General features: G+C 34.2%; 1 protein-coding gene across 2 annotated transcripts; it reads left to right on the top strand.

The window, feature by feature from the left end:
• Positions 1 to 4549: 4549 nt before the first annotated feature.
• Positions 4550 to 10213, top strand: ETFALPHA (electron transfer flavoprotein alpha). Of its 2 annotated transcripts, none has more exons than XM_088509850.1 (8): positions 4550 to 4800; positions 4874 to 5062; positions 6479 to 6690; positions 7992 to 8152; positions 8419 to 8577; positions 8701 to 8753; positions 9807 to 9947; positions 10025 to 10213. In XM_088509850.1, the coding sequence occupies exons 1-8, from the start codon at positions 4711 to 4713 to the stop codon at positions 10100 to 10102; spliced, it is 1083 nt and encodes a 360-aa protein (XP_088365976.1). In that variant the 5' UTR covers positions 4550 to 4710; the 3' UTR covers positions 10103 to 10213. The 2 variants fall into 2 exon arrangements, with proteins under 2 accessions (XP_088365976.1, XP_088365977.1); XM_088509851.1 differs by having other exon boundaries at positions 4557 to 4800; positions 8422 to 8577.
• Positions 10214 to 10984: the final 771 nt, after the last annotated feature.

Raw genomic sequence — 10984 nt, 5'->3', positions numbered from 1 at the left:
AATCATTAAAGGATTTTTTTTCTAAAAAAAATATATACAAAATCAGAAGCAGGACATGGTAACATAAGAAATAAGAAAATGTTTATAGAAACAGAAATTACATGTTATCACTTGGTTTATTTACACTACTTTAATTTGTCTGTGTTTAAAAGACAGCATCATTTTCACTTTCCAAGTTCACATCCGGCATTCTAAGGACAAAATAAACATCATTTAGTAAAACTCAAGTAATTAATTACATTAGGATTTATCAAATAAAGAATCTTACGTTTAGAAAGAATCATAGTGCACTTTCGTGGAGCAGAGCCCACCTTGTGGTATCTCTCTTCTCTTTTCCTGCATCATGGGAAAGTAAACAATCACCAACAACAAAAACACATTAAAATTACTAATATACACCAAAAATAAATATACCCTTGTGCAGCCTTTTCATTTGTTTATCTTTTTTATTTTCTAAAAAATTCTTCTATTTCTTCAGTTCTGACAGCAAATGCAAAAGATTATGTTAACAAATAAAATTTTGATGTAAAAGAGAAAGATAACTATACAATATATCTTACACTTCATCGGATTCAGTTTCTTTCTCAGAAGATGAATCCTCAATAATGTGCTTTCTTTTTCTTGATTGCATCCTAAAAATCAAAGAATTATCAATCAAACAAACACAACACAATTGATAAAATACCCCCGAAAAGAATGCATACTTTGTTGCAGGACTCTGAACTTTTTTTTTCCTTTTTTTTTATTATTCGCTCCAATTCTTCACTTTTGACAATAAATTAGAAACATTCTGTCAATATAAAATTTTTTGATATAGACAGAAAATATAGCATTCCAATGATAATTTGAGAATCTTACTCATCATCAGATTCACTTTGGCTTTCCGAGGAGGAATCCCGAACAATCTGCTTCCTCTTTTTGGATACCATTCCGGACAGCAAACAATCATGAGACAAAAAACACAATAAAAAAGACAAAATCCACCGAAAAATAATACTTACTTTTTTGCTTTTTTATTTGGTTGTTTTCTTTATTTTGGTGGTTCCTCAGAGTCTTATTCAGAATCAGACTCAGAGGAAGTAGACTATCTCTTTCCGATGAAATGTCCTTCTTTTTTTTGTGTTTTTTTCTTTTTCTCCTTTTTTTCTTCCTTTTTCATTCTCGTTAATTTCTCTTTCAACTATGCCTTCTTGACGATGCCTTGAAACAGGTAAAACATTAGTTTACATCATATACATAAAACAAAAACACCGAAATTAAAGAAAAAGATTCTGTTCAGTTACCATATGACCCTTAGTTTCAGCTTCTATCCTCTCAAGCAACAACTCCCTAGTCCAGTGCATCACCTAGGACGGTCCAGGGATTGCATCCGCCCCCTTGTTTTTGTGCTTGGATTCGTGAAAGTATACAATCATCAGAGTATAGAGGCAGCCATCGACATATTTTTTCTTTTTCAAGACGTGCTCAGTTATTCCCTTGATGAGGAAGTCGAGGATTTGACCACCCCAATTCCACTCCCTTACGGTGTCCACACAAAAAATCGGAGGCATGTGGATGGGAGAAATCTTGTTTATTGTTGTCGGCAACAAGAACGCTATTTGAATGTAGAGGATGAACACCCTTTGAACGTAAGCTGATCTTTGTCACTGTCAACACCAATCTCCATCATCAAGTCCGTCAGTTGCTTCAATGTTTTTCCTTGGAAGCTTTCTATAAACTTCCTTGTCCTCCTCAATAAACTCGTTAAAATTAACTTTGTTTGGAAAGAGGTCCCCTACAAAAGCAGCAAAACAAGATAAAAAATTACACTTCAATTCACTTAAAATAGACCTAAATACCAGCCATATACACCTCTATTTTTTTTTAATTACATAAGATAATATGAGTTCAAAAGAATAGATTACAAAGAATGCAAGTATAACAGTTTTGTGTAATCGGTTACCAGATGCATTCAAGCCAAGGGCAACTCCTATATTTTCAGGGTTGATGGTCAATACAACGTACTGGTGTCCAATTTGTTTGTTATCACATTAAAGGAATATGCCAACTCCTTCAAGAGCTTATGTGGCACATTCATTGTGAGGATCTGCATCAAACCACCAAATCCCAATTCTTAGACGATGGCTTTCTTTTCTTTGCTCATGTTTTAGAACTTTTCATTCAGGAGTCTTGTTGAGCATCTCAAATCATGAGTTTTCTGTAAATAAACGAAACGAGAATAATTTAAATAAGCTATATTTATACAAAGAAAAATTGAGTTGGTCTAAGATATATGTGCTTACATTGTATTTTGGTCCAACAAGGTTCTTACTTGCCATTTTTACTGTAAGAAATAAAAAATATGGTTAATAGATCACAACATCACCATTTACAGTCGAATTCGCTTGATATACACCGAAATTCAAGTCATGTACACCTCTAGTATTTTGTTGATTACATGACATAATATGAGTTCAAAATGATATTCAAGTCAACCAAACATGCATAAAATGACACCAAAAGTACAAGGACAATATTCTGTTTCTAGTTACACCAGGGATAGGACAACAGCGTCAGTTACAGTCAAATTTGCTTGATGTACACTGAAATACAAACCATATACACCTCTAGTATTTTTTAGATTAAACGACATAATATGAGTTCAAAATCATTTTCAAGTTAACCAAACACGCATAAAATGACACCAGAAGCACAAAGACAATATTCTGTTTCTAGTTACACCAAGGATAGGACAACAGCACCAGTTTCACTCGAATTCGCATGATATACACTGAAATACCAGCCACATACACCTCTATTATTTTTTAGATTACATGACATAATATGAGTTCAAAATCATTTTTAAGTCAACCAAACATACATAAAATGACACAAGAAACACAAGGACAATATTCAAGAACAACAGTACCAGTTATAGTCGAATTTACTTGAAATACAGTGAAAATTTCTATTTATACAAACTCAGTTCTAAACATGCAAACATTCACAAAACACATGAAAATATACGTTAAAATATACGAAAAATAGTACCTAAAATGGTTATCACCGATTGAACAGTATGACGAGAACAATAATATCTATTTTAAACCAAAAACACATAATGAATCTACTTAATAAATAGAAATACGATTACATAGTTTTCGTGTTCGAAATGAGAAAGAAAAAAGTAAAAAACCTCGACGATTAGTGAAATAATACCTTGAACAATCTTTCTTCTTTTGTTTCTGTGGTTTTTTATGGAGATTTTGAAGTTTTCTTATTGATTTCCTCGAGTTTTCGCGACGATTTTGATAGTTTTTTGAGAGATTTTGAGCGTTGTTTGAATCTTTAAAGTTGGGGTTTTGATCGAGGAAGAAGAAGTGTTTTTCATAATCGTGACTTCGTGAGTGAGCGCGCTATTGAAACGGTTGAGTGGAGCGCATGTGCACACACTCGTATACGTGAAGGTTATTTTTGTTGGATTTGACCCAACTTGTATAACTTGTAAACTAAAAAGACGTATATGTATAACAGGGCTAATAAAATACTAATATCATTGAGTCGAGTTGATTTTAATCGGGTAATTGGACTACTTGTAAACACTAGGGGTGGCAAGCGGGGAAGCCCGCCCCGCCTCGCCCCGCCCCGCCTAATGGCGGGCTGGCAGGCCGGCAGGCTAAGCCTGCCAAATATCTTTTTTTTTATTTTTAACTATTAAATAATATATATAAAGGTATAAAAAAATATCTTCTGTTTTTTACTTTTAATTATTATAATTTCTAAAAGTATAAACAAATTATAATTTTTATATTCACAAACATTAAAGTCTTTGTAATTATAAATATCTAATAAACATAATTATAAACCAAGTTTTCATCCAAAAATAATTATAAATATTATTCCCAAAGCAAAATAAACACAATCCAAAACATAATTATAAATATTGTCTCTAAAACAAAATAAACATAATCCAAAACACTCAATTTTCATCTTTATTCTCTTGTAAGTTGAGTTGGAAGAAGTTGGGTTTTGGCAAAAAAAAAAAAATTGTAAAAATACCCCTTGCAAAACAAATACTAAGCCCGGCGGAAAGTCCGCCCCGCCCTGCCAAAGCCCGCGGTTTAAGCGGTGCGGGTTAGGCGAGCTTTTGCTATTTGGCGATCCCAATTTTCCAGCCCAACCTATTTTTTTTTGACAGGTTACGCGGGCCGGACCGGCCTGGTGAATTTAGGCCCGTTTGCTACCCCTAGTAAACACCCTTACTCTTTATTTTGAGGGACCTGATTTTATTTTTGTTCTATGCAATATGGATGATAGGCGACCAGTATATATAAATCATAATCGTCAACGAGTAATAACTAAAATGACATAGACTTCCTATACTCAATTAAGAGGTTGCGGGTTCGAGTCTCCTATCTTTTTAAATTTTTGCAATGAGTAATAGCTCAAATGGCATAGTCTCTCCATATTCAATTAAGAGGTTGCGGGTTCGAATCTCATATCTTTGGTAAAATATATATATATATATATATATATATATATATATATCATAATCAATTAATGATGCATTAAAGATAAGAATAATTCGATGTGAGTTTTTGATGAACAAAACTAAACCAAATCAGCATCCGTCAAGGTTGGGGACCTCCATACGGCACAATTTTCCGCATATTACTAAACACGTCATTCATCGTAAGCACTAAGAAGTCATCACCATCCATCACCGTTCCAATGGCAACAACTCGCATGATCCTCAGAGCAATTAAGAAACGCCCCTTTTTGTTCCCCGCATCATCCCACTCCTTCTCCTCTTCTCGACACGTACCACTCCAATTCAGTTAGTTTTTGTTTCACTTTGTTCAATCCATGGTGCTGATTCTTGAACTGGGTGTAGGGAAGCACGCTGGTTGTGGCGGAGCACGATAGTGGCGCCGTGAAACCCCATTCTCTCTCTGCAGTTACGGCTGCCACGTCACTGGCTGGTCACGGTAACTCTTCCGTTTCGGTTCTGTTAGCTGGCTCAGGTCCTTCCCTTCATCAAGCTGCTTCACACGCTGCTTCTTCTCACCCTTCAGTCTCTCAGGTACTTGTTGTTATTATTATTATTATTATTATTATTATTATTATTATTATTATTATTATTATTTGGATAATTACGCAAGGAGCTTCTTCAGATATGGTGGAAAAATCCTATAAACTAGGCGATTTGACTTCTTGAACTTAATTACCAAATTATAGTACTAACCTCACAGTTATGCTAATCCAGTTTCTGAGTTTTGAATCATAGGGTTTTAGTTCCTTTGACCAGTAGTTAGTTGAAGGGGTTATCGGCATTTCAGATTGATGTATTCTTTTCATCCTTCTATCGCCAAATTTTGAAAATTTTGGTTTTGAGATTACCCTAAATTGATATTAGAGTAAACACCTAATTTGGTTTAGGATTTTAGATCACACACTTTAGTCTACAACAAATTTTTATTCTCTATCCTTGAGAATAACTCTCATTGGACATATTGGTCCTTGAGTCATTTTTAATCAATTTTTTAATATGCATGTTGAACAAAGTAAGCCTCTAACGAATTTTATTATAAGACAATTAGGTGCTCAAAAAATACATTCTAAGACAAACTAGTTCCCCTTCAAAACTACACAAAGACTAGTCCGTACGACAGAAGTAATTTTTGAGAATTTTTAGAGAATAAGAATTTGTTGGGTACCAAAGTGTCTGATATGAAATTCCTTAGGTTGTGTTTGGAAGGGAGACTAAATTAAGTTTTTGTATTGTGTTTGGTGGAAAATATACTGGACTGAGACACTGAGTTATGTCTCAGTATCATGTTTGGTTAAAGATAAATATGGAGACTAAGAGGTCGATTTGGAATTTGAAAAGTTAAATGAGGGTATTTTTAAAAAGAAATATTATTAAAGCTTCAGTCCGTCTCCAGAAATTTCAGTCCATTTTGTCCCCACTTTTTGGAAGTATTGATGGGATTGAAATTTTGTGTCTCAAGACTGAAATTTTAGTCCCAATCTCTGGTCCCCAAACACAATACTCAGTCCCTGTCCCTAGTCTTGGTCGCAGTCCCAGGAAACAAGCGCAGCCTTAGGGATCAATTTGGATGTTTATTCTTGATATTATAATTGGTATTGTTTAGATTTAGATTTGGGGAAATCAGCATATATTGTTCTTTGTTGCAAATATTTAAATGGCTGGTATTATGTTTTGATAAAAGAAAAAAGTTCTGTTAGATAGTCAACAACCAACATAAAAGTTTGTGGAATCTTCATGATGTTGATTGCCGATTGGATGGTTTATAATACGACGGTATGATCTTATTTGATCCATGGAGCCAACTCCGCACTGAGAAGAGGCTAAGTTGTACTAATGCTTTTGATATATGGGTGTTCATATCTTAGTGCATAGAGCATTTGCCTTGAAGAAGATTGGATAGACTTCAGGATTTTGATTATTGTTTTGGGAGTGCAACTTGTGGTGCAGGTGCTCATAGCAGATTCAGAAAAATTCAAGAACCCTCTGGCAGAACCATGGGCAAAACTAGTCCATTTAGTCCAGCAGCAAGGGGGTTATTCTCATATAATTGCTGCTTCAAATTCTTTTGGCAAAAATATCATGCCCCGTGCAGCTGCCCTTTTAGACGTTTCTCCAATTACTGATGTTACTGGAATTTCCGATGCACAGACTTTTGTGAGGTACATTTTTGTTGTGTTTTCATTTTAATATTTACACCACTTTCTGTTTATTGCATCATTCTATGCTGATCAAATATGAAAAAGGATCATGATTCAGCACTACTGTTGGATAATCATGTATTTGCTTTGTAACATGGAATGGAATTGTTACCTTTACTGTATATTCCATGCCCTTGTATGTTTGCACATTCGTCAAATCCCTCAAAAGGGTATTGTTTGTGCTATTGACATTTGATAAATTAAGCTATTGTAATGAGAGAGGCATAATAGCTACAGAAGATTCTGGTCTTCTCCTTGCGGTAACACTAGGTTCTTATTGTCGATCGACAGCAGATCTCCTTGTTTTGCAGAAGAAACTGTTTTATTTGTTTTAATTACAGTCTATTAGTTTAAGGCTTTCAGAGTCTTAATGCTAAAATGCCGTAGATGCATTATTTTCTTAATCATCATTGCTATCTTATTTTATGAATCATTGGGAAGATTGAGTGTTCAAAGTTTATAGAAATGCCTGGAAAATCATGAACAGATATTCTTCTACGCTGTCCTTAGCTATGAACTAAGGCATGTTCTAGTTTGTCCAGAATTTTAGTATTATACAAGCTTTTCTTCAACTCAATTTCTTTTATTTATTTATTTATTTTCTTTCTTCTTAGCTTATGTACTTATTTTTTACAAGAACTTATTTGTACTTGCAGATCTAGTAATAATATTGAATCCATAGTAAACAAAAACCTTTAAAACTGTATTATCTCATGATTTAAGAGTTCAGATTTTAGGAAGTTAATGCTATTAAAGCATATTTGCCATTGCCGGCTTCTGGCTTTGGATAATAAGACATCAAAACATACGTGAATGCATGATAGTCGTGGTTTTAGATGAGAAACCAAAGTGATATACTGGTATAATGGACACGGTGTTCATGGATATATAGGAATATGTTTTAGTGCTTGCTTAAGGCTTCCTATAGAAAGATTTAGTGTAGAAATAGAGAAATTCTAGACATGAATGGTTTGGAAAGGACATGAATCAAATTTAATCTTTTCATGAGTTAGTATTTGTCTAACTCTCTTTCTGCTATTGCTGTTGTTGACCTCCTTACCTATGCTTATTCTTAAAACTAGTTTGCACATGGTAGGATATATTAAAGAGGCCAATAAAAATAGAATTGTATTTTTTGTGTATGTAAGTGTGTTGTTTTACTTGCTAATTTAATAGTAGTGTTTGTATTTGTTATTCATCCATCTATCATCAAATGTTGGTTTTTTCATCTGACTGAAAGTAAGATTTTAACTTCATCTCAGGCCAATATATGCTGGAAATGCACTTTGTACTGTCCGCTATACGGGTTCCAATCCTTGTATACTGACGATTAGATCCACATCTTTTCCTATTCCCCAGAAATCAAATGACTCAAAAGCTGAGGCTTCAATATCCCAGGTCAACCTTTCGAACTTCGATGAAGGTTTGTTTCCCTGTTTAGGATGCATGGACATTTTGTTTTATGGAAAATTGAAAAAGCAAGATTGGGAATACAGTACTCCGTCGTTATTCATCTGCTGACTATATAGGTATTGGTCGGATGCTTCAAGAGCACTGGATCAACTGTATCAGGGATATTGTCCACAGCCATTTAAATCTATTTGATCTTTTACAACCCTATCAGATTTTGATATTTAATTGTATCCCTTATGGTGAGATGAGCTTTAATTATTTTCTTTTGGATTTCAGCAGATCTGAACAAGTCTAGATATATATATCAAACTTCTCAGGATGATGAAGGACCAGATCTTGGAAATGCACGGGTTGTAATTACCGGTGGCCGAGCACTAAAGAATGCTGAGAACTTTAAATTGATAGAAAATTTGGCCAAGAAACTTGGTGGTGCTGGTATTATACTATTATTATTCTCTATATACTTCTATTATGGTACTTTTTATTGGATATTCTCCTTTAGTTTAAAATCGCTTCGTCATTGCCAATCCTAAATATGCTTTGTTCCATCTTGTGCAGTTGGTGCCACACGTGCAGCTGTTGATGCAGGGTTTGTCCCAAATGACCTTCAGGTGACAATTTTACTTCCTTTTAGATTTAAACTATGTTTGGTATGACCAAATTTGTAATTGAAGTTTGTTATTACGATCCTAATTTTCATACGTCTCTGTGTAAATGAGATGTGCTTTTGAAGGAATTTAAGAGTAGAAGATTGAGACTACAAGCCTGCATTGTAAGAAAGAGGAATAGGAAGTTCTTATTGAAATATTGCTCGTGGAAAAATTGTGTTTTATTGACATGGATTCTACTGGAGAAGGCTTTCAAGGCTACAATTAGGAGAGTGGACTAGATGGATTGTAGTCCCATAACTAGAACTAAAATGAGACCTAATAAAATGATTGAAATATAGTGGTTAAGTCATGGATATGCCTACAAAGGAACACTGGTATCACTTGATCCATGTAGCTGGCTCCACGCAGTGAGGCTAGGCGTACTAGTTTTTGTATTGATATTGATTCTCTCAGTTGTCACAAACAGTGATTCACTGATCCAGTAAGGGTTAATGCTCCTCAAAACTATTCAACTCTCCAAGACACACCAAAAAATGTTGAGACACCTTTCCCTTTCACAACCTCCTTTTTTTTCATTGTCTAATTTGTAAACCCTCTAACTATCACTGTCAATCCCACTAACAGGTGCTTCTCCCCTTTTCATGGAGGCACGTTTCCGACCCTTTTACTAATCTCTCTTCTCACTTTTGTAATGATGGCTCTATCCTACCAAACACATTAAAAGGCCGTGAATATTCTTTCATTTTGTCTACCAGGCACCAGCAGTCTTTTATTAATCTCATGTTATCTTTTGCTAGTTATAGACTCTTAGCATTTTTCAAAATATCTTGTCAAATATTAACATCAGATAGTTGAAGCTGCTGTTTTAACGTGATGTATAAAATAGCAGCAACAAGTTTCCTAGTTTCCTAACTTGCAATTCAATATCTATGTAATGATATGTCTTTTGGAGGATTTGGATTCCTATGTGGTTTCCTTTGCATTAAATCTCAATGGTCATAGCAACTTTGTCATCAATGCATGGACTAATAGCTATGGGAATGTAACATGTAGGTAGGGCAAACTGGGAAGATTGTTGCCCCTGAACTCTACATGGCTTTCGGTGTATCCGGAGCTATTCAACACTTAGCAGGAATGAGGGATTCTAAGGTTATTGTTGCCGTGAACAATGATGCTGATGCTCCTATATTTCAGGTTAGTGCCTCTTTTGTGAATTTGAAGCTTTCTATTTCGTTTAAGTGTTGTTAATTTGTGTGATGTGTTAAATTCAGGTTGCTGATTATGGACTTGTAGGAGACCTATTTGAGGTGATACCAGAGTTGCTAGAGAAGCTTCCTGAGAAAAAATAAAGCGTGTAACATGCATCAGTATGAATTGTGCACTTTCTCAATGTTTCATCTTGTAACATTTAAATTGCTATTATTTTTCCAAAAATAAAGAAAATGAGGTTCATTGATGAATCCCCAGAATACTAGACTGTTCGCTTTTCCTATTTCGATGGATTCAATTGATGCACTAAATCATCTAGCATTGATCAAAACCTGAGGATTGAAGTGTAAATTTAACAATTAACATGAAGAGTAGGCTTTGCTAAGTTTGTGATAAGTTAGTAAGTGTTAACAAAGAACAAAAGAAAGTTCATCAGTATTTCTAACATTTTCTTCTTCAATATAATTATTGGTGACAAAGTTTTACTGTTTAAGTAATGTTGATACTAATCTACAAGTTCGATGGAGCGTTGGTAACGGGTTACCCATCAAAGTGGCTCGCACATCAACAATGTACCAGTTTTCCCAACTTCCAATATTATTTTGCTCCACATTTTAGGTTTATGGATTACTTTTGCCTCTCTTTAGTTGTGTTTTTATGAATTCATAGTTAAACTATTGAATTTGAATGCTACATCCTAGTAACTTATTTCCCTTAAACTAAAACATTCAACTATTCAAGAATTCAGCAAAATGCTTTTCAGTAACTGGACTTATGAGTCCAATAATCAGTTTAAATAAAAAAAATGCATTCAACTTGTGTTTCCATTTTTTATTTTTATTTTTAATTTTCTTATGTTTTTACAATATTAAAAAAAACGACAAAAACAAAACAGGATTTAAATGAAAGAACGAGTCAAGAAACAATTTTGATGCACAATACCAATCTTAATGCCCACTATAGAACTTTATTCTACTTTAATCATCTTTGAATTTGCAACTTTTATTGAGTTCTACCATCTT

Source organism: Arachis ipaensis, chromosome B3 (assembly GCF_059453495.1).
Source record: "Arachis ipaensis isolate K30076 ecotype BB chromosome B3, ASM5945349v1, whole genome shotgun sequence".
NCBI classification, from domain to species: Eukaryota; Viridiplantae; Streptophyta; class Magnoliopsida; order Fabales; family Fabaceae; genus Arachis; species Arachis ipaensis.
The sequence above is the reverse complement of the archived record's forward strand: the minus strand, read 5'-3'. Positions and strand labels throughout refer to the sequence as shown.